This window comes from Onychostruthus taczanowskii, unplaced genomic scaffold, assembly GCF_017590055.1.
Source record: "Onychostruthus taczanowskii isolate IOZ18803 unplaced genomic scaffold, ASM1759005v1 scaffold119, whole genome shotgun sequence".
Lineage (NCBI taxonomy): Eukaryota > Metazoa > Chordata > Aves > Passeriformes > Passeridae > Onychostruthus > Onychostruthus taczanowskii.
The window spans coordinates 721,000-745,009 of NW_024498340.1; the positions used below are offsets into that span (position 1 = coordinate 721,000).

A 24,010-nucleotide genomic window follows, 5' to 3' on the forward strand; every position below is an offset into this window, starting at 1 on the left:
TCAGGCAGCATCCAAATTAGTCGAGTCTGAAAGAATTTAGTCAGCCCTGCACAAAGCACTTGGATGCTGCTACAGTGAACAAGGAGGTCCAGAGGAGTGTAACCTTAGGAAAAGCATCAAACCCAGCCTGACCCCCTACACATGTGCAAGGAGTAGCTTGAGCTGCAGCGCTCTTGAGCAAGCAGACCTTCCCAAAACAGAACAGCTAAAGGTGAAGCATAGCATGGAGATACTCCTTCCAGCTCATTACCCCACCTGGCTTTAGCAGAAATCAGAAAGCTTCACCAGCATCAAATTAACTCCATATGCTTGATGCTGCGGGACTGCATTGTCCAAAATGCATCCATTAACTTGCACCACAAGGAGTTTTCCATTTGTTGCAGTAATCCAGCTTTCTGTTAAAGGCTAACATCAAGCAAGATCGTCTCAATTTAGTCCTTAAATGGTTGTCCTGGCTGAAGGACTACTTAAAGTGTATGGATAATATCTATCTGGATTCTCAAACACTGTATTGCTCAGTTTTTTTCATATTTAAATTTCAGTAAGTTCTCATTTGCCCACGATCTACAATTCTCTTAGGACAGTCGTAAATTTTCCAGTTAAAACTTCACTTGTGTCCATATGTTTCCTAGAGAATGAAAAAAAAACCCCAAAAATAAACAACTAGCAACTAGAGACCAAAGCAATTCTCCTAAAAGGCTGAGAGAGATGAAGCTGTTCAGTGTGGAGAGAAGGCTCAAGAGGAGCCTCATGATGTGTATAAATAATTGAAGGGAGGGCACAAAGAGGACAGAGCCAGGCTCTTCTCAGTGGTGACCTGTGACAGACCACAGACAGTGGGCACAAAGTGAAACTCAGGAGGTTCCCTTGGAACATCAGGAAACACTTCTACTGTAACGGTGACTGAGCACTGGCACAGATTACCCAGAAGGCTGAGAGATACTTAAAAGAGATATGTGGAGATACTTAAAAGGCCATCTGGTCATGATCCTGGGAAACCAGCTGTAGGTCACAGTAGTTCTGCTTGAGCAGGAGATCTGCTGGACCAGATGACCACCAGAGGTCCCTTCCCACCTCAGCCATGCTGAGATTATTCTTGCCATGATTTCTCTTACTCCAAACATTTTTTTCAAATGACAAAACAGCTCATAGCTTGCTTTCTCCTCCAACATCAAACAAGATGAAAAAGTACTTGTTATATAAATACGAAATTCTTGTTCTGTGACTTTTTACGTAATAGTATTTCCTTCAATTCAACAACAAAGTAATCAGCTGCATCACTATCATGCAGAGTTATATTGCAGGAAGGGAGGAAGAAAATTGCCTCTACCCTACAGAGCACTAGAAGAGCGAGCTCACTATTTCTCAAAAGCTTTTTCAACTTGATCTCAAAAAAAAAAAAATTACAGTTTTTTTAACTACTTGTCCAACACACTCAATATACTTAGTGGCATGTATCAGGCATTCACATCATAAATAAATATATAAGGCCTACAAACTTCACTGAATTACTCAATGTTACTGCGCTAGAGGAGATTCCAATTCAGTTTCTCAAAACTGCAACTTTACAATACCCTAGAAATCCAAATACAAGTACCACCTTGAAGACAAGGAGCTGTCAGTTTGAACCCAGCAGTATAAGGTTTCAAGACTTATCTTCCCATTTAAAAGGAAAAGACTCCTCGTACTATATTTTAGAGAGCTCCATAGATATAAGTTACCTAACTCAGACTTTGTAAAAAAATCTCAGTTTAGTTGGGAAGTGTAAGAACGTCCTGAAAAAGATTTTTTCCCATATTTTTATTAATTCTGTGTTTATAGAACACAGAAGCCCAGTATTTACAAATTTTCAATTAACAGAGACAGACTGCACACAGATCAGCTTCCAACAAAGCTGATATCTACTTGATAATAACTTGCTTTCAAATACTAGACAAACTTTTTTACCAGGAATGAAACTCGTGTAAAATTTTCAGCAAGCATCCTCTCAGCTGGACAGAGTTTATGAATCTTCAGTTCAGAAAAAGATAATTCTCAGAGGCAAAAAAAGCTACAGGAAATTTGATATAACTTACACAGAATTGAAATTACATATGGGAGAACTTAGAAAAGTTGTCAGTGGTTGATTCTGAAACGCAAAGCTCTAGCTCAACATTCTAATTTCCTTCTTTCCACCTATCCAAAACCCAATCTCTTCTTTCCCTAACAGCAAAACCATCAGAAGAATGGTGTGCTGCTTCAGCACAAATCCAGCTTGTTTCGCTGAAGCTTTCAGCAACAGGATGATTAAACACACACATAACTGAACCAGCTACAGTGCCTATATAGAGAGGTTCACTTCTGCTTGCCCCAACATCAAAAAGTAACAGGAACTCTAGCACAGGAACAGAGCAGAAGCCAGGACAAAAGCAATTAAATTCCCCGTCTCATAGCTCTGAGGATCCTAAAAGGACCACAGCATGCACTAAGTTATGACAGGGGAAAATACAATGTAGTCATCACAGATAACTTGCTATTTACCTGCCTAATAATAGAGGCTTCTACTCTGTGCTTCTTTGTCCATAATTTTCATGCTTATCAATGCTACCTTACCTTGTTACTTCTTTGTGTAGTTGCATACTTATGGGGACTAACCTGTCTCCTGAACAATCTACCATTACATCCCAAATCAGCCCAACACAGACATCAGCCAAAGCTTAGACTCATCCATCAGGGACAGTTTCCAGTCCAAAAACTAAACACCCAGTTTTAGTAATTTGACAAGTCCAACAGCTGCAAAAGCCTTAACATAAGCAGCTTGTAAGCTGTGAAGTGCATGTCACTGAAAACCTGCCAGAAACACCAGTGTCAGTAAAATGGAGTGGGTTTAAAGCAATCACAACAGGAAAAGTTCACCTGGCTTCCCTATCAGTAAAGCCAACATCAGAGCACTATCAAGCCTCTCAGGTTTCCTCCAGGCATCACTCTTTTCTGCCAGTTTTGAAACCTTCAAAGCATGTTTGAACTCTGCTTTCTTTTCTTTCAGCATTACGTACAAACCTCAACTCTTTCAGATGTTTTCTGTGCTTCATTAAAAGTGACAACCATCAGCCTTTCCCATCTGTTGATGACCAGCAGCTTTGATTACCTATTTATCTGCACCTTTCCATCCCATCCTTTCTCAGGGGAGCACGTATTCCCAATCAGGTAGTGAAACCACTCTTACTCACAAGATGCCAGTCTACATCCCATTATCTGCAGATCCAGCCAACAGGACTAGGTATTTGTGTTTGCTTTCATAAAGTACCAAGCCAAAGACTTGAGCTGACAACACCAGAACACCTAAGAAGTAGTCATTAGAACAAGTATTATTTGCTGTCTTCTCAATTTCCTGTTTTCTTTAGACTGCTATTTAAACTGAGATATAATGAACTGCTTGGAAGTAGCCCTGTTCTGCTCTATTCTCATTCAGAACAAAATTCAGCTGAAATATGGCAAAGCTCCACACAAAATTACAAGGTTTGTGATTCAGGATTGAGAAGAGCTCTTACCAAGACATCCCCTCTCACAAAGGTAGAATCTGCATACTCCTCCCACTTCACTTTTTCCAGTAGGATCCATCTGAATTTCAAAGGTTACAAGCAAAAGGAGCAATGCATTACAGTATTCCACCCCCCAAATAAAAACCCAAAGGAAAATCAAACACCCCAAATCATAAACAAAGCCTGGAGCTCACTATGAAGCAGCAATACTTTATATCTTTGTACTCATGGATTAGTTTAATATAACTGGAATCAAATCCCCAGAAAGCTATAAACAATTTTATTATGACAGTAACTAGAAAAAAATTATCTCCTGAAAACCACAAATGTAACATAAGTGCTCAAACCCCTTATGATTTTCATTAAAGCTATTTCAAGTTTTGGAAATGCTGCACTTTTGTAGCAATAAAGAAAAAATATATGGCAAATTTTAAGACTAACACTAGTCCTACCAGCATAAGCTGCATTCCTTCAGGAAAGGGCATTCATCAAACCTAGCAAGCAAAGGGCATCATATCAATCACATTAAAAAGTTTTCTTCACCCTATATGCACAAGATCGAATTATGGTCATGCGTATAACAAACAAATAAACATTTGTTTGTCCAGGAACACAGATGAGACATTAGAGCCACAGTTTTATTTCTAAATTTTGAGTACCTCAACTTGTACTGTACCTTCTTATGCAAAAATAATAGGGACAAAAATTTATATTTAATGTGCAGGTGCTGACAAAAGCCTTCTAAAAGATCTGGAATACAGTAAGAATGAGGGACATCCAAACCATATTGCTCACATGAGTAGCATTAGAAAAGTGGTATCCAATGCTCTAGCACATATGAAACTACTGCTATTGAAACCAATGGAAGAAGCACTCAGAAGTTTGGGAACATCTAGCTGAGATACAGGACATGAAGGATTACTCTACACAGTGCTGGGCATCTAAATGAATGAAATTTGCTCCAAATTAGAAAAGCAAAGTTGCTAGACGGAAGAAACATTTCCACATTTTTCATTACAATATATCTTAATCTCAATTTGTAGATGTGATGCTGCTGCTGCTGGAAAAAGGAAGGGTGTTTTTGCAAAGAACTAAGAAATCCCAGTCATCTGACTGTCATTTGCTGTTGCAAGCAAGAGCTCTGAAGCACGGTTCAAAGACAAAACAGCTTCTAAGTCACTCACTGACCACATGATGCTGGTTGTTTAAATCCAATGACACTTCAGCAAAATCTTTTTGTAACAGTCTTTGAAGACAAAGAGAAGAAATAAAACCACACCAAAATAAATTCCAGCATGCACTCAGAGTTTAGACTGGCACTTCTCAGAGTCCTTTTAAGCACCAAACACTTGTACTGAAATTCTCCCATTCTGTACAGCACGTAAAATACGAAAGCTTTCTACTGCTCAGTGGAAATCCTCAGGCAGCATTCCAAACATACTTCACATTCAATAAGAATTGCCAGTCATACTTTTTCTGCATCCACTCCAATTATGAAAAACCTCAGAATAAAGCCAGAGAGATTAATCTAACTTGGGGGTTGAGAGGAGCAGATACAAAGCACTGAGAACAAATTCTGACTTCAGAAATCAATATAAATAATTTTTTTAATGATATTATGAATTTTATTTCACTGAAGCGTAAAATTCACATGACCTTGAAATGGCAATCATGCCAACCTGCACTACTTTCTACATCAATAGTTTCTATTAGGAAAAGTAGTAGTTCATTCTCAAACACCTTTGGGCATGTTAAAGCAAGAGAAGGTACATGCACAACTCTCTTATAAAGGCAGGTACAACAGACTGGATCTCTCAACAAAACTGGACATCGTGACTAACTTAGGAAACCGTTCAGACTTATTCTTGGATCTGAACTATAGCTCAGTCACTTACCTAAATCAAGTAATACCAGATGCTTAGAAAAAAAGCGAGGGAACTCTTCTAAAGTCCATGATTTTCAGCCCATCAGAGCCTTCTGCAATCTACTTTTCAGTATTTGGAAAATGGCATAACTATGGAGGCATGAGACCATCATCCCTTGTTCAGTCAGAATCAGTCTGAACAGTGCTGTCACAATTGCTAGCTCAATGCTAGACTCCAGACTGCAAGAAAGTCTGATGGCACTAAGTTAAAAAACTACTTGAGCTATATAAAAATACTTTTTCATTGTTCTGCATCTGTCACCTTTTAATGTCACTTAATGTGACGTGCCTTTTGAATTACTGCTGAGACAAAAAAAATCCTTTGAAATGCACTCTCTAACCTATTGCAGATATCAGATTTCAAGACACACCTTTAGCATAAGGTCTAGCATGATATTTAATTTCACCACTTCAGTATTATTAAACTTGTCTAAACTGTTAGTCCCCCCTTCTCTCTCTCCTCACTGCTACGGCCTCCTCCCTCCTTTTTTTAACAGGGACATCCCACAGACATCTATCAATTAGCAAGTCAGCAAAATAATAATTAAGATGTTCTTACATAAGTGCACATTGCTCTAAGACTGCAAGAGGTCTTTTTTTTTCCATGCATAACAACACAGCTACACAGGCTGCTATTTTTCTAATTCTGAAGTAGGTGCAGTATCAATAACTGGAAACAACGTACTATGCTAACAAAGAAAAGAGAATATTTAATCAATCAGATTAATTTACTAGAATCCCCAAGGAAGCAGCTTGGGGATGAAACAGAAATTTTTATCAGTTTAAAGCCCTGAAGCACAAGTTTTTCCAATATTCACTAATCATATCATGAGGAAGACCACATTGAAGCTCTCAGTTGGACAAAGAAAAGTATGAAATTCTAATTATTCATAAACAAGACAAGCAGAACATAAAAACACAGCAGGAACTTTAAAAGAAGCCATACATTTTTTAAAAGATCTTGAAATGCACTAACAAGTTGAAGTTTAGCTGTCTCTATCATCCCAGCCATCCAGATGCTACTAGTTATTTCCAAATTTAAAGTGCAGCTTCATGTCTTTGTGACATCAGAAACTCTTAAAAGAAACGAAAATACAGGAGTATTCACAAAATACCTTTAGGTATCTTGGTAAACACATAATTATGTCTTTCACCTGTCTGCTACCCATAATTCCTTCCAATACCTTCCCACGAGTTCATTAAGTCTCAAAAGTCAGGTGGCTGGTCAGCTTCTCTTTCCCAAAGCCACTTCCACAGGCTACCTCCTTTGTAGGACCCTATGTGTCTTGACAGCAACACTGACAAGACACAGAAGTGATTTTATTCTAAGCCATGTGTGCTACTTTTAAAACACAAAAGCTGTTAAGGCCAGTTGTTGACAACTGCCCAAACACCTGCACCCCCTTTGCTCCCTAAATATACCAACTCAGTATATTTACTGTTCCCCATTTCCTTGGCTAGCCAAAGATTACAGACACTTGGTAAACAGGGTAGTGTTAATTATAGGAAGCATTGTATTAGTTGTGCAAGAGCTGTGAAACTCAGCCCTATCTTTAGGTGCACTAGCAGAAACGACACCCTGGCTCATTACACCCCATTTCTGACAGTTTTTAGACTTTACATGTGGCACTCACGGCTTAAAACCCCATTCTTTCTCCTAGCACCGTACTACTCATCTTTTGGCAGTGAACACTAAAGACGCTGCTGGAAATCATTTCTCCCACATTTGGCAAACACCCGCGACACTCACAGAGATACCGAAGCCCGGTGAAACTACGCCTGTGGGACCAGGGTGACACCGGATCTGGCAGCGCAGCTCCTCAGCCCCGTCTGCCCCGCTCCTACAGCCTCGGTCAGTCCCGCGCAGGTTAGAGAGAGCGAGGAACGAGGGAAGGAGCGATGCCAAACGCCTTTCCCGGCCGCCCAGCGACACCGAGAGCCATCCCCGCCCAGCCCCGTGCTCCTACCGGCGGCCGTCCCCGCCTCCCGCAGCCCCCCGGGCCCCGAGCCAGGGTCACTTACTGAGCTGCCCGGCCCCGGGCTCCCTGCCGCCGGCTCCCCCGAGCCCGCTGCTGCTGCCCAGGCTGCCCAGGGCCCCGCCGGCGGGCGGCGTGCCGCTCTGCCGCTCGAAGTTGCCCGGGTTGGAGAAGAAATCGCGGAGCCGGGGCAGCTCCCGGCCGCTCTCCAGCAGCTCCGTGTGCAGCTCCAGCGCCGTCAGCAGGAACTGGTCCCGCAGCAGCTGCGCCGCTATCGCGTCCATCGGCACCCGCGGCAGCTCCCCTGCCCCCGCGGCGGCATCGCCCGGCGCCGCCGCTCGCAGACCCGGCAGCTCCTCGGGGCTCCCCGCCGCCGGCTCCGGCTGCTGCTGCGGGTACGCCCGCCCGCCCGGCTCGGTGCTGCTGCTGCTGCCGCCGCCGGGCCGGGGCTCCTCGGGCTCGTCCTCCTCCGAGTCGCTGAGGAAGGGGTTCACACTGCCGCCCCCGCCGGCCGCCGCCGCCGCCATCTTACAGCCCGGCGCGGCGCGACCGCTGCCGGGGCGCTACCGCGGCAAAGCCTGCGCGGAGACGCCGCCGCAGACAGCCCTCCTGGCGGGGCGGGGGCCGAGCCGCTGCCAGGCCCCTGCGATGGTGCTGATGGTGTTGACGATGCTGCTGCTGCTGCCGCGGGCGCTGCCACCACCTGCGGCCACAGCGACTCCCCGCCGCCGCCTCCTCGGCGGCCTCCCACCCGCCCTGCTGCCGCTTCCGGATCCCCGCTCGCGCGAGAGTTCCCGCGGCCAACGGCGAGCGGCGCCCCGGCACGCGGCCCCGCCTCCTCCGGGCCTCGCGCCCGCCCCCTCCGCACAGGGCGGGGCCCGAGGGGCGGGAGAGACGCTTGGGGGCGTGGCCACGCGCAGGGGGCGGGGCTTCGGGCACGCCCTCGGCGGGGACCGGTCCGGGGCGCGGTCGCGGAGAGGGGCGGGGCTTCGCCCTGCACGCGCGTTGGGCGGGGCCGGAGCGGCGGGGGGCGGAAGCGGAAGCGGCCGTGGATCGCGGCGGGGGAAGAGGAGTGAGTCCTGGCGGGAAGGGGCGGCCGGTCCTGAGGCACCGGGAAGGGGGGTGGGCACAGGCTGCGCCTCTCCGCTTCCGCAAAGCTTGGCTCGCTCCGCAGCCTCCACGGCGCCCGCCCAGCCCGAGTAGGCTCATGGCGCTGCTGGGGCGGGAGGGATGCGGGACTCGGCTTGGCCTCCGAGCCCGGGATGGGGGCTCGGACCCTCGCCGGGTTGCGTTGGCCGGGCCAGGGTGGGGCTTCCCGGGGAAAGCAGCGCCCTGCGAGGGCGCCGGGGCAGATGGACATTGGACCGCCAAAGGAACTGATGGAGTCGCTGTCCCTGGAGGTGTTTAAGAAAAGACTGGGCACAGCACTCGGTGCCATGGTCTGGGTGACATGGGTTCGGTCATGGGCTGGACTCGATGGCATCATCTCAGAGGCCTTTTCCAACCAAGGTCTTTCTGTAACTCCGCATTCCCGGTGGGTGTGTGAGCCATGTCCCAGCATCAGGTGTTGGTGCCATGAGGGAGGGCACAAGCACAGGTGCATAGTAAGTTAATGGCCTCTGGAAGAAGGGTCAGGCAACTCAGGGGGACTACAGCGATTTTGTACGGTTGTGCTGAGAGAAAATTAGAAGGGCTGAAACCCATCTAGTACTTAATCTGACTACTGCTGTGAAGACAACAAAATGTATTTGCAGATACATCAGCAGCAAAAGGAGAGCTAAGGAGATTGTTTATCTTTTTGTGGAATGCAAGGGGAAATAGTGGTAAAGGATGAGGAAAAGGCTGTGGTACAAAAGTCTATTCCTCGCTCTTTAACGACAAAGGCAGTTACCCTTGTGATGTACAGCCCTGAGCCAGATAAAGGGAACAGGGAGGAGAATGATGCTCCCGTGGGGTCGGAGCATGAGAAGGCTCTGCCGAGGGATCTGGACAAGTTACATCTGACAGGACTGTGGGAAAAGTGTCTGGAAGCTGGCCCAGCAGAAAAGGCCTGGGTGTACTGACTGACACTTGCCTGAAGAAGAGCCGGCAATGTGCTCAGATGGCCAAGAAGGCCAAGGGCATCCTGGCCTGTATCAGCAGTAGTGTGGCCAGTAGGACCAGGACGGTGATTGTCCCCCTGTACTTGGCACTGGTGGGGCTGCACCTCGAATCCTGTGTCCATTTTTGGGCTCCTCACTACAAGAAGGACATTGAGGGGCTGGAGCGTGTCCAGAAAAGAGCAGTGGAGCTGGTGAAGGGTCTGAAGCACAAGTTTTATGAGGAATGACTGCAGGAGTTGGGTCATTTAGCCTGGAGGAAAGGAAGTTTGGGGGGACCTTCCTGTTCTCTACAACCACCTGGAAGGAAGCTGTAACAAGGTGGAGGTTGGCCTCTTTTCCCAGGTAACAAATGATAGGAGGAAAAGAAATCACTTCAAGTTGTGCCATTGAATTTTTTCCTAATATGCATAAGATTGGATATTAGTAAAAATTTATTCGCTGAAAGAATGGTCAGGCATTGGAACAGGCTACCCAGGGAAGTGGTGGGATCACCATCCCTAGAAATATTCAAAAAACACGTCAGTGTGGCACTTGGAAATGTGTTTTAGCAGTGGACTTGGCAGTGCTGGGTTAACAGCTGGAGTCAATGACCTTTGAGGTCTTTTTCAATCTTAACAATTCTATGAGTCCATGAAGTTGTGCCTCTGGAAGTATGAAGTTATCGCTTTTAAAAAGATGATGCATGGTGGTTGCTTTGTGTATTACCTGGCAAAACACTTGAAGCTGGAATGTAGCAGCAGGTAGTGTGTGGTACTGAAGGAAGTTCAGCTCACTGGAAACTATGCAAACCAGGGCCAGCATTGGTTTCTGTTTCATTTCTTTGAAAATGATGTTCCATTCCCACCAAGGGAAGATCTGTGTAAAGCTGATCTGCTAGGACCTGCATCTTGGGGCTGAACCCTTGGTAATAGACTAATGTGAATGTTTGGCAGTGACATGGAGATCTGAAAGCACTCTGGAGTACTCGCTCCAAACTCTTCCATTCACATGGTGGTGTGCTGTAAAGGACGGTGCTTTCCGCTTTTGGATTTGCTTAACTTTTCTGTAAATTTTATACTCAGTTTAGCTTTCTGTCCTGTAATAATCTTTGGATTTTATTACTGCTGTATTGTTTTATGTTGTTGATACACTAAAAAGAGCCTAAGTGACAAAGCATGAACTGGTTGTAGCATAAAGTAAAATAACAAAGTGTTGAAAATGCTTTAAAATTCCAGTGGGACCACAATAAAAATAGGGACAAAAACATTTTAGCGTTGCTGCTCCGGTGGAATTGAGAACCTTTAAAGAAACCTTCTGCTTTTTCCTTTCCTTTCTGGAGTCTAGGGCGTGTCCGGGGCGCGTTGGCTGTGAGGCGGCTCTGGTGCTTCGCCTCCTGCGGGAAGGAGGGCGAGCCCTGCCGGGTCCTGCAGCGGCCTCTGGCGGCGACCCGCCGGCTGCGCAGCGCTTGGGAAGGAGCCCGCAGCCTTTCCCTGCCGGAGAAAGCCTCTGCCTTTCCCTGCAGAAACTCATTTCTGCCCGCTTCCCTGTGCCCTGCCACTAAGGACTCATTATTTCTCACTTATTTCACTCTTCCACGCCGAAAATCTGTGTAAAACCGTCCCACTGTTTCAGTGCTTTGGAAGAGGTTTGGAAACTACATTAAATATTTACAGCTGTCACTCAATTGCTCCAAAATAATTTATGGGTGGCTGGGAAAAAGCTGTCTATGCTGCAATGTGTATTCCAGGAATAAAGAGTGTAGGTAGAAAAATGTGCTTATAACAATATGCTTAAAAGAGCTTATGTGCCAAAGGGGTATTGTTCTGAGAAACCAGAGAAGAAAACCTGATAGTGTAGTGCCTCAGAGGATGTGTGAGGCAGAAAAAGCTGCATGGGTTCTGGAAATGGAGCATTATATAGGTCTACTTGAGGCAGACAGCTGCAAGTTAATTATTCAGTAGTCATTCTAAGAGAGGCAGATTGTTCATCAAGCTGCTTTGTCTCTTAGTGGAGTTGCTGTCTCCTTCTAACTTTTTAAGGATTTGAGTTCTGTGTCTGAAGAGCAACATATCTAAATGCATCTCAGAAAGCTAAGACTCCAAAATACATGGGCTTGTGCAAAAAATATCTGAAGAGTTTTTTTTTTTTTTTTGAGGAGGTGGTGTAAACAATTTTTTTCAGTCTATGCATGTTTTGTTTTATGAATTTTTAAATGTATGGTCGTTGAGATGAAAAATGAGTAGAAAAATGTTTGCTTTTACTGTGTTGATTTTAGTAGGAGTGCTAAATCTTGAGCTAATGCCTGAGAGTTTAATGAACTGAAACATATGATCGGTTTCAGGTTCCCTCTGTTGTTTGATGGGGTCATGGGTGTGTAAATTGTTCTTTCTCTCTGCACTACTCTGGTGCAGCATCAGCCATGCTCACAGCCAGTGAGCACACAGTTTAAGTCAAGCTTTAAAGGGGTTTCTGTTTCAGCTCCCACAGACAAGGTTAATTCCATTCAAAGAATTAATTCCATTAGGTACATACTAGAACTTTTTTTTTCTGTGCTGAATACTTGAAGTATATGAATTAATGTGTTCTAGCGGGTCCTGTAAGGAAATAGGGTAGCTTTTTAAAATCTGATTGGGATCCCAATTAGGGCACAGGGAACAAAATAATGGAGAACTATTTGAAGCAAATCTGATTTCTACTTTAAAATAATACTGATCTGTGAGTTCTACCAACTCTTGCTTAAGTTTTCTTCTAAAAGTGAGCCACCTGAACGAATCAGTGTCTATATGTGTTTATTGAAGGCTGACTTTTGCCTCCTTTCAAAAGAAACTTGAAGGCAATAATGATTTTTGTATTTGCTTTCAGACCTTAAAAATGAATTTTAGTGCTTTGTTAACTCTGAGTTCTAAAATATTTTTATGTTTCGTGGGGGTCAAATAATGCAAATATTGAGCTGCATAATATTGGTACCTTGTGGTTAAAGACCTCTGCCATGTCTCTGAAATTGTATCTGTCCATTCCAGTTCCAAGGGAATGTTTTTTAATGAGAACAGCCTGTATCAGTAGTTAGTGGTTACTTGTGTGTTACATTCAGATGTAGCTTTACCCAGAGAAACCTACTTTATAAGGGTTTTTTAAATTTTGGATTTTCTTAATAGTTACTTGTGTGTTACATTCAGAAGTAGCTTTACCCAGAGAAACCTACTTTATAAGGGTTTTTTAAATTTTGGATTTTAAGTAAAGTACAGCAGTGTGAAGGGGCACTTGGAAATATTTTCAGTGTCGCCAAAAATGTGATAGTGACCCATGAAATCAGGTGAAGACTTGAATTAAAGAAAACAACCTCCCCAAAGTCCCTTTGAATTCAAGTTTGGCTGTGTTTTTCTACTTCCGAAACTACTGTTTTGAAGTGTTACTGTAAACAATGGGTATTTGAAAACCTACCCTCAAAAAAAGACATCAAACACACTAACAGCCTAAGGAGTATTTTAGAAAACTTGTTCAGGCTTTATTATGGGTATATTTATGGCTTTGTGAGAATGAATATGTAAGGAAAAATTTCTGTTATAGTTCAGTGAGGAAATACAAATTGTGAATCAAAGACGTGACCTTTTCTGACACTACAGACACTTGAGTATTGAATTACTTGGGTCCTGTTCACCGTAGCCTGGAAGATGGAGCACGTTGTCTGGACTGCAGGCTGCCCAGAAAGGTATTGCAGAGGCTCTGAGGTGGGTGCCTCACCCTGCCGCACCGTGGCGAGGGACAGTGCAGGTGGCGAAGGGAAGATGCTCTGTGCTTTTGCTGTCTGCTTCTTGTTATTCCTCTTCAGTTTAGTATTTGCAGAGTTTTGAACAAAAAAATCAGCATTTTTTCCCTTGTGTGGCCTGCTGACTACAACTAATGTGGGATGCAAGTGTCAAAGAACAAAGTAGTCTGAGGACATGCTTTGAACATGCTGAATTAGGTCTTTTGTTAGGAGGAGATGACATCCTGTCCTGCTGCCAACACAGAGGTTTGTGTTGGGAATTCAGGGAGCTAAACTACAGCAGAGTCATCTTTATACTTCCTGCTGCTTGATTTTTGGTTTTTTGGGGTTTTTTTTGTTTGTTGGTGGGGTTTTTTTGTGGTTTTTTTTTTTTTTTTTCTTGAGGTTATTTTCAGTTCAGTTCATTCTCTAGAATGCTTAACTATCCAGTTGTACACCTGGCTGTGCCAGCCCAAGGAAGATGTTTGGCTTGGGAATAAGTGGGCAGGAGCAGAGGAGGACAGGACAGCTGTCTGCAGCTGTGCTGGCTTCGAAAGCCTCTTGTTCTGCTAACTGCTACTCCCATGACAGATGTTTTTGTATAAAAGACCTGATAAAATATATTTGCCTTGCTGGTTCCAAGTACTTTGGGAAATATGCTTTTACTTACAAGCAAGTTCCTATAGGTGGCAGGGTACAAGTGATTAACTGATACCCAGATCACCTCAAATATGAGAACTGGGGAGTTGTTGCCCATCTGTGTTCTCCAGGTTTGTGGGTTTCTCCCTAGCAGTTTTTGGTTTGTCTTCTGAGCTCTTTTTTTCTCTACAGTGATTCTATTGCTGTTCATTTGCTGAAAGAGTTTGAGTGCTGGGGAGTTTTTATTTTATGTCAGCAGTTCCCCATATTGCAAAGAGGTAGAACACTGTTTTCAGGAATAATTTTCTGTCTCCATTAATTATTAGACTGAGTCAGCAGCTGAAAAATAAAGGTGTCTTATACAAATGAAAAGTGGCTTGGCTTTGTAATAAAAACAAATACAAGTTCACAGGGCTTCAGCAGAGGGTGTTTGCAAGTTGATGTATCATAAATGCTAATGAATATTAACTACTTGATTAGTCGAGGCCAGTGTAGGAGCACAGAGAACTTTGTGCTAGAGTCAAGGCCAGTATTTGAGGCTGCAGTAATTGATAAGTTCAGTGAGTTCTTGAGTCCTATGGGAGCTCAGGGAAGTGTTTCCTTTGTGAGCAAGTATGGCTGCTGGTGGAAGAGTTAAAGACAAGGTGATTGCTTTGCATAGAGATTTCCTACTGGACCTCAAAGTATCCTTGCACAAATACTGTGTACGCTTGTATCATCACTTGATGCTCGTTTAAAGGAGGCATAATCCATCTAATCATTTTTCTATGCTTTACAGCTTGACTATCGCAATTCCTTTCAAATTGGAGGGGTGGGATCTGCCGGGTTTCTGGTGTGCCGTGGTGCCGGGCGCGGTGCAGGACCCTGGAGAGCGCCGGGCGGTGCGAAGGAGGAAGGGAAGGAGGGAGGGAAAGAGGAAGGAGGGAGGGAGGGAAAGAGGAAGGAAGGAGGGAGGGACGGAGGGCAGCGCCCCCGGCCCGCCCGCAGCTCCCTCGGGGCTGTGCCCGGCCCTGCCGCTCCCGCGGGGATCGCGCCGCTGCTCCGCGCTCACCTCCGGCCTCAAAGGAGATTTTATTCTCAAAAGAATTCTCAAGTTAAGGGAGCTTAACTTGCCCTTGTCCGTGTCAGCCTTGTTCGGAATGCAAGTTTGGCAGGGAAAGGTGTAAAAAGTGTAGATTATGCTAGCCGGTTGAATAGTGTTCAGCTACACATTCTAGTCAACTTGCTAGTATAACTAAATAGTACTTTTGAACCCAAAAAGTTTCAAGTCTTTTTCTAAAAAAAGCCTCAAAAAACAAACAAAAAAAAAAAAAAAAAAAAAAAAAAAAAAAACAAAAAAAAAAGAAAAGAAAGGAAAAAAACCCCAACTTTTGAAAAGGTGGGAAACTACAAATTGGTTATTTGACTGCCTTTTAAGAAAGTATAACTCTACGCTTGGAAGGTTGTCTCTTTTTTTTCCTTCAGACGGAAGATTTTGGTAAATTTGCATCCCGAGGCTTATGTGTAAGATCCAACAGATGTGCTTGTTGCTGTGTGACGTAATTCTTGTTAATTTGTAATGGCCGCTCTCAGTAAGCAAATGTGACTTAGTACAAGCAAAACAACTTCTGCCAACTTTTTAAAACCTTCATTATTCATACTAGCTTCTCTAGAACATACATAAAGCACTTAAAGCACTGGGGTTTTTTTTTTGTTTTGGTTTTTTTTTTTTTTTTTTTTGTTTGTTTTTTGTTAAAGGGTATTTTCCCCCGCTCTGTGTGTATGTATATAGTACATTTGCAAACTAGTTTTGCAAGAGTGTAGCTGAAAGTTTTTTTTCATCCTCATCCCTGTGTGTTCTACATTAATATTTGTTATATGACTTTAAAGTATGATCCTTGCCCCTTTTGTTGTTAAAGGGCAGATCTGTCATGCTTGTATTGGTACTTCTGCTTTATTGTGTATTTTTATTGCAAATGGCTTTAAAAATACCCCAGGGGGTCTTCAGCCTTGGATTGTGAGGGAGGGCTCCAGTAGGACAGGAGACTGCTGTGGCAAGCTGCTTTCCATGTGCTTGTCTTCTCTTAAGTGCCACTTGTCCCTTGACCCTGACCTGAGAAAACTCGTAGGGTGTGTTTTATTAGACACTGTCAGGCTGATGTTCTTTCCCCAAAAGTGTCCTGTAACACTTTTAATATGAAGAATTTGTCTACAAAATCTCCAAGGAGGTTAAGAAAAAAACAGTGACAGAGAAACATTTTTGTTTTATTGAAGAATGCAGAAATCTGAGGGAATCTGCTACTTTTGGTGGTACAAAAAAAAATAATTAAACAGTCCATATTGAGATGAAAAAAAAATATACAGTATCACAGTGATGTTTGAAGAAGACTTGCTGGTAGAGCATTACTGAATGACTTAGAAATCAAGAAATATGCAAGAGGATTTGCAGATGCCTCCTGAGACCAGGCATAGGTCCTCCAAATGCTGTTACCCAGTGAAATAATTCACAGCAAGATCACTCAGGGTTTCTTGTTGTTGGGTTTTGTTTTTTCAGAATTCTGAATTTTTAGCTGCATGCATCCTGAGTGAATGTAACACTAAAATTCTACTCCATGTTTTGCCTCCACTTGGCTAACAAGTGGTACAAAAGGGTGGTGCTCTTGTTTTCTCTTTCATGCCTCAAAACAGTAATTGTTTCTTAATAAAGTGCTCTTGTTCTCTTTATCACTGCTATCCCCTTGTCAGTGCTGTTCTCAGGTATGGGCTTTTTTCCTGGGAAACTTGTGGATACAGTTTCCCATGTTTAAGGGTAATTCAGAGAAAATTGCATAGGCTGACACTGGGGTGACTGCTTTGCGGTGTGTTCAAGTATTGGAACACTTGACGTTTCATTGATGCTTTGCAGGCCATAGTCAAATTTCTTCCTGAAAAATTCTGGCAAAAGAGGCTTTTCTAGGCAGGCAGAGTAATTTTGATTATCAAGCGATGTTAAAAAGAAAATTAAGTATTCTTTGAGCTCTTTGCCTCGGGTTTGGATGTGCATTACTGAACACATTTAAAATTTAAAACAGTTGTCATTTGTTATTATAATCCCTAAAATGCTCAGTGAAGATGTTGAACATAAAATAATTTTAAACAGATGGTTTGAATTACAAAAGCCACTTCAGTGCCAGAGCAAGTGGAAATACTGTAGTTGCAGTTTCATTGTCTGGCAGAGTATGTTATACTTCAATAGAGGAAAAAAAGTGAAAATTTGATAAAGAGAATTTATCATTTTCCCACTTCATACATGATGAAGTCAAGGTGAGGATTTGGCGTTTCCTATGTTTGAGTAGTGGGTGAAGATATGAGAGTTACTCAGAATTGGCTGGTTACATCTCTTGTATAAATTACAGCCTTGTGCAGTCAGTAGGTGTGGGCTGTGACAGCAGGAATGACTTGAGTGCATTTCCTGACTAGTGTAGCTCTTTAAAAATCTAAATTAGTGAAAGAATAGGGTAGGGACTGCTAACAGCACCTTTAGAGCTGACATATCATGCAAAGTACTGTCAGACCACCCAAATTCCATTTGCTCCTCTGCCCTAAGAAAAGGATCATTTTTAATGTGTAGACAAATTGGACAGTCACAACTTTGACAGTTAAATTACAAAATACACAACACTGTTTAATTGAAAAATATTATCCAGAAGCACAGCAGACATTCTTGTGTATTTCTTTTTTCTGTAATGGATAAGGCCATTGATGCTTATTCAAAATGCATTTGCAATGGATTTTCTTCATTTTAATCAACAGACTTGATTGTATTAGTGAAGCATGGCCCCTCTAAAAGAAATTACTAATGTGCCTTGAGCTCCTTGTTTTGACACTACATTGTCCTTAAGAAAATATTCCTGCCGATGGGGCATATTCCATGCAGTTGTTTATTCCATGTTTTACTGCATATTCAGAGAAATAAAAATATAAAAGGGAATTGTTGCATTTTGTATGAAGAACTATATTGTGTTGCAGTGCAAGTATTGTTTTCTTTGCTTTATAAATAATGCTGAAAGATTACAACTTCAGAGGCAATGCAACTTAGATGTAGATTACTTGGGGAAAATGAGTGCTGCATTTAATTATGTCAGCCATCATGTTAATTGTTGAGGGACCTGATCCAGCCTGGTGCTGCAGATGTAGCTTCTATGGCATCAAAAAGAAGGCTTGGAAAAAACCAGTCTTGTCAACAAATTACAGATTTGAAAAGAGAGAAACTTGAAAAGAGGGAAAAGCTCATGTGAAGGAGAGTTGGGCTTGGGTGGCTGTTGTGTGTGGAGACGCGAGTCTGAACTCCATGTTTTCAGAAGGCTGGTTTATTATCTTATGATATACATTATATTAAAATACTACATTAAAACTGTACTAAAAGAACAGAAAGAAAAGATCGACCAGAAGGCTTGAAAGAACAAGAATAGAATGAATAACAGAATCTTGTGACTCTCAGAGTCCGATGCAGCTGCATCTGTGACTGGCTCTTAATTAGAAACAACCAACATCCACCACTCACAGAGACACCTATTGCATTCCACAGCAGCAGATAGTTATTGTTTACATTTCTTTCCTGAGGCCCTCAGCTCCTCAGGAGGGGAAAATCCTAGCAAAGGATTTTTCATAAAATATGGTGACAGGTGGCTTATTGCAACTGTCTTGCTCCCTTGCCACTATCACATCACTAAAACTGGGTGTTTTAGTCTTTGCGCTGATGTGGCTGCTGGAAAGGAAATTGTGGCTTATAGCAGGATTTTTTGGTATTGTTTTGATAGGTGTGAATACAAAGAAAGAAAGAAAGAAAGAGTCTCTTCTAGTATTTTGCCACCAGCTGGGAGCTTAACCTTCTCCCTGAGAATTCAGAGTGAGGGGAGAGAACCATCAAAAAACCCTTCTCTAACCTGCATGTATCGCTTTATTCTGGAAAAGTAATTAATTGCAGTCAGAAGGTCCTTGCTGCTTTTCTTTCTTTAATCTCCTAGACTTCAGGGAAGGTGTCTGCTGGTTCTGCCTTGCTGTCTCTCAGATCGATCTCACCTGTGCATCTTGTCAGTCTCTTCTCTGCTCCTGTACAGCATCCAAAGAAGTGAGAAGCTCTGAAGTTTCTGGAGCCCCCTACATCACCTTGGCACTGCTCATTTTCTAATTTCTCCATGTGAACAACTAGCATTTAACAGGCAGTGAGTAGTTTAGTGGATCTTTAGTACTTTCCTGTTAAGGATCTGAAAAGAATCTTTGTTTAAGAATCCACACCAGCTTTGTGATTTTTGACTCCAAATTGTTTGAACAAAAGTATTTTATTGGAATAGTTTAAGGTCTGGCATACTGGGGATTGGATCAGTATCATTATTGACTCTGTATAGTTTAGGTGATGGACAAAAGGGGGAAAATGTAGAAAGAAAGGAATATAAATTAGAGTCTGATAGATAATTTACTAGTTGGGCTGAGTCTATAGAGGAGGTCATTTGGCTGTCTGAATTGTATTAGGATTCCAGGATTCTGTTGTAGCAAGTGATGTGTTTGGGTGGGCAGTAAGAAATGACAAGTGGCAAATAGGTTGCAACATGCTTCTCTTATCTACAGGGCTCAGAGTGTCTTTCCTCTTGGTGTGACAGGCAATGACCTAACAGAAGAAAGCAGAGTAATGCAGTCAGAATTTGAGCAAAGCTTGCGTTTTGCCCTGTGAAAACAAGGACTGTGGAAGGTACTGCACTTAGGGATTGCCTGAGAAAATATCACAGGGCACAAAAATATTGAGATATCTTTGGCTCAAGTTTTCTTGACAGAAAGATATAAGATGTATTTTCAAGTGACAGTTTGTTTATCCACATTTTGGATGGCCAGGCACCTGAGGGCAGAGATGTTTTGGCACTAGTCATAAATATTTAGGTATGGCTCCTCATCCTCAAAATTGTGTATGCTTAATACATTTCTATTTTTCTTCTCTCAACAGGCTGTGCCTTTTGCTTTTTCTTATAAGCTAGTGCTTAATCCAGTTTTTCCTTTTATCCTGGTTATTTTTTCCTTGCGAGGAAGAAATTGCTATTGAAATTGTTATCCTTATTGTTTCCATAGCTTTTGGAACAGTCGAGCACCAGGCTCTGTAGAGAAATTTGCATTCAGCTGAGTGCAATTAGGAGCTTTCCAAAGCTTCTGTACCTGTGGGAAACTATTTGTGACTTTGAGGACAGAATTTGTTTCACAACGTTGTGTCTCAGTGATGACACACCAAGTCCTGCATTCAAGGAGCAGTGTAAGCCAAGGCAGAGGCAGAAGGGAGGGACGTGGCAGGAGCAGGTGCTTTGGGAGCTGCCTGTCTGGAAACCATGTGATGGTTGAGCAGTAGGATATGTAGGGCCCAGATAAATGGTTTGATGTAATGTAATCAAACTGTGGTTGCAAAAGAAAATATCCTTTTCTTCTTTTCTTTTCTCACTAATTCTATAGATACTATAGTCTAAGCATTACATTTGAATTGTGTTGATTGAACTCTTCTGTTTGCAAAGACTGAGGCTTGGGGAGAGTTTAAAGCAAAGAGAATTAGCTGGTGCAGAAAACAGATTAGGTTACTAATCCTTTAATTAGAAGAACATAGAGTATGTTAAGCTATAGAATTGTAGCACTGGGAGCATGCAACAAGTAGAAGTAACAGCTTTCTTTAGCAGGGTGTTTAGTCTCATCAGTTTAAGGCATGAGTAGTTCATATTCTATTATCAAGCACAACTGCATCAAAAGAAAAAGCCCTGTGGAAAATAAAATTGATTGAAGAAAATGAGCTCTGGCACAGAACTTAGTGGTATTTCTGTGATTGTGATTTCATTTATTTAAATTGATGCAGGAATTCTGAATAGTTAAAAATAAAATATAAATGAACTGATACTTACAGATATTCCAAATCTCTTGGAATCTCACTTGTAGACATAAAAGCTTGTAAGTTCCTGCTTAACAAAAAGTTTTTGTTCATTTAAATGTGACTACTACATATTTCTTTGAAGTGTTTGACTATTTTGTTATCTCCATTTTTTATTTACTTTTCTCTCCAAATATCTCAAATGCAAAATTGCTATAGTAATGTTTCAGATTAGAGCTGGAGTTGTTGCATCTGTGTTTCAGTAAGGAAAGTGGGTGGAATTGGAAGTTATGTTTAAGGTGCATGCAGATCTCAATTTTCTTTGGGTTAGTAAGTAATATTGTATATTATCTTTCAAATCTTTTTTAGTGTGTTTCTTTTTTTCCTCTGGTTTTCCTGGCCTTTTAAGTTTTTGTTTTAAAAAACATCTTTCAGAGTTTTGATCAGAGTTAAGGCTATGTGGTAGTGAAGCCTTTTATCCTTATTGGGTAAGAGTGGTAGATTTACCATATGGTGGCTGCCTGTGTCTGTTCAGCTACTGGAATTCTGAAAGTAACAAGATAAACTTAATAAATATATTGTCATTGAGAAACTCTAACTAGATTCTTAAACAAACTGTTTCTTTCAGAGAGAGGTGTGTATTTACGTAGGTAGTCTGAACCTTCCAGGCTGTTAAGAGCATCTGTTTCTTAATTGTTGACTGGAGGTGATGTTTGGCTAAGGTGGATAATTAGCTAATATTTAAATAACTAAGCAGCTTGGACAGCACTAATAGTCATTTGTCAGAACTAGGCCTTGTTCAGGCTCAGGTCCCACACTAAACCTCAGCCAATATTCATATTTACTTCCTACTTAACTTAAATAATTACGTATTTACTTAGGAGGCCTTGCAGGAACTCCACAGCACGCTTGGCAAACATGGACATTTTCCAGTGTACCCATTATTAAGCATATTTGTATCTCTAATATGACATCAGAGGATGACAGGGAGGGAAAAAAACACTCAAAAAGGGAGTATAATAATTCCTGAAACATAATTCTTCAGCTATTGTGCCTTCGCCATGTGTTTTAGAAGAGGAATAGCATTCTGTGCTCAGCACAGCATCTTTGTTCTTTTAAAAGAAGGTTTTGGTTTCTAGGCAGAGTATAATGAGCCCAGATTTGATGGCAGACTTGGAGAAAAAAAAGCAGTGTTGGATGGATGTTTTTTATAGGATGGCTTTCTCTTGGCTGTCTGGCTTGTATTCACCTGAACAGACTTCAGCTCTGTCATGCAGGCAGCCAGTAGAGGGTAGTATGTTCATGGAGACATTGCAGTGTCTGAGTCTTCTGTCACAGATGTAGCTCACAAAACAAACTGTGGTTTTGTGATTCAGTGGTTTTTTGAAGCCATCTAACAAACCCCTAAACACCAGAGATGGGTTGCTGAGACATAATGGTTGTCAAAATCTGAATTAGTCATGCAGTGATTCTGACCAGAACTTCTGGGGAAAAAAGCTTGTTGGAAGCAGGAATTGATTATGGATTCTGGGGATGTCTGTGGTTGTTGCTCCCATTCCATAACAAATGAAATAAATATTGATTCTGATAAGTCTCGTCTGCCTAACTTTATTTTTCTCGCTCTCTCTTAGTGTTGTACTTTGCCTTTGCCAGCCGGCTGCTGCCATGGATATACCAGTCTTCATTCTTGCTGGGCTCCTTGTGCATTGTGTGTTCTTGGTCTCCATTTTTGACATCTACTTCAGCTCTCCCCTCGTCCATGGAATGACGCCTCAGCAGACTCCACTGCCACCTCCGGCAAAGCGTCTTGTGCTTTTTGTTGCCGATGGTCTGCGAGCAGATTCTCTGTATGAGCTGGACAGCAGTGGCACACCCCGGGCACCTTACCTGCGGTAAGCCCAAAACTATGCTGGCCTACAGGGTTTTGCTTCTGGATGCAGCTCTATACAATGTTGAGAAGAGAACAAGAAGAACAATTGCCGTGGCCTGAATACTGCCTTCCTTCTGCCTTCGAAGTAACCAACTTTGCAGAGTTACACTGTGCAGAAATGCGTGAGCTTGGCTTGGCGTCCCTTGTCAGGAAAGCTACTAAAACTAGGACAGTGTAAATTGAGTCCATATTGTCCCCTGAACTCTACAGATAGCCAGTAACTGAGAGGGGAGTGAACTTTCTCCATTCATATCAGCATGGTATCAATTCTGAAGCCTGGCCTTCGCTAATTTAAACTGCTTCCTGGATGCTCAGTTTAACAGTAGTAGTACATTAATGTGCTTGTCTTCTAATTCTAAGCTACTGACAAAACTTTTTAAGGAGTGATTAAAAGAGATGTCCTGAATAGATCTAACAGCAGGCTGCCACTTCCTCTTCATTCCACCCTTCCTGTGTGCGTGACCCTGCTGCCTCCCTTGTACTCTCTACAGTGTGTGTCTAATTGCTGAAAGGAATGGTTTAGTTTAAGGCTGTGAAAAAAAAAATCCTGCTAAAAAGTGTTTAAAGTCATATCCTTGTGTGCTTAGAACAAATTTTTGTTAACTTTCCCTGTCTCCTTATGTCAAGGTAATTATTTGAGCATAAGACAATTTTCTAGACTGAAAAAAAGGCAGTATTAAATGAGACTACTTTTGTGTGATCATAGAATTGGTTTGGCTTGAATATCACAGCAAACCCAAATAATCAGTCATCTAAAGCTCTTAGGGCTTTTGCAGTCTACTGCTGCAAAATTAGTACAGAAATGTGAGGAGTCCTTGCTATATTGCTTGCCAGCCAATATGGGCTTACTTGTACCTACTTCTACTGCTGTTACTGTTTTTATAAGGTGCTGTCTGCCACTGACAGGTGTCTGCCACATCAGTGTGAGTTTACCATGTTGTATTCTAGCAGTGGACTTCACACTTATCCCAGAGCAGTTTCTTTTCTTAGCAGTAAAACTGTTGGTCTTTTGGACCACCAACCAACCTCATCAAGGTATGAATGCTATAATGGCCCCATCACTAGGAGCAGGGGTGAGTAGTGGCCAGGAAAAAGTTATAATCAGGATTTTTTTTTACTAAGTGGTTTGAGGTTTTAAGTTTTATCCACTCAGCATTGTGGACGGATGGAATGTAGGGGCATAGAGATAGAGATGAAGGTAATCTCACCCCTAAGGAGTTGCAGCTGCACTAATTACCAAGAATTAGGAACAGGCCTGCCCTTAATAGGCCACAGCTAGGTCCAATTAGGATGCGTACTGTAAAAGAGTAAGTTGGCTAGTTGAGAAGTTACATGGCGTTT

General features: G+C 42.5%; 2 protein-coding genes across 4 annotated transcripts in view; one reads left to right on the forward strand and one right to left on the reverse strand.

Annotated features, from left to right (window-relative positions):
* RELCH (RAB11 binding and LisH domain, coiled-coil and HEAT repeat containing) overlaps positions 1 to 8,177 on the reverse strand; it is a 77,280-nt gene extending 69,103 nt beyond the window's left edge. For all 3 annotated transcript variants that reach the window (XM_041427776.1, XM_041427774.1, XM_041427775.1), the window contains exon 1: positions 7,468 to 8,177. In XM_041427776.1, coding sequence (XP_041283710.1) covers positions 7,468 to 7,948 — 481 coding nt within the window. In that variant the 5' untranslated portion in view covers positions 7,949 to 8,177. The remainder of the gene's footprint in view (positions 1 to 7,467) is intronic.
* A 263-nt stretch (positions 8,178 to 8,440) lies between these two features.
* Positions 8,441 to 24,010, forward strand: part of PIGN (phosphatidylinositol glycan anchor biosynthesis class N) — a 99,296-nt gene continuing 83,726 nt past the window's right edge. Inside the window, exons 1-2 of the mRNA XM_041427789.1 lie at positions 8,441 to 8,493; positions 22,371 to 22,631. Coding sequence (XP_041283723.1) covers positions 22,405 to 22,631 — 227 coding nt within the window. The 5' untranslated portion in view covers positions 8,441 to 8,493; positions 22,371 to 22,404. The remainder of the gene's footprint in view (positions 8,494 to 22,370; positions 22,632 to 24,010) is intronic.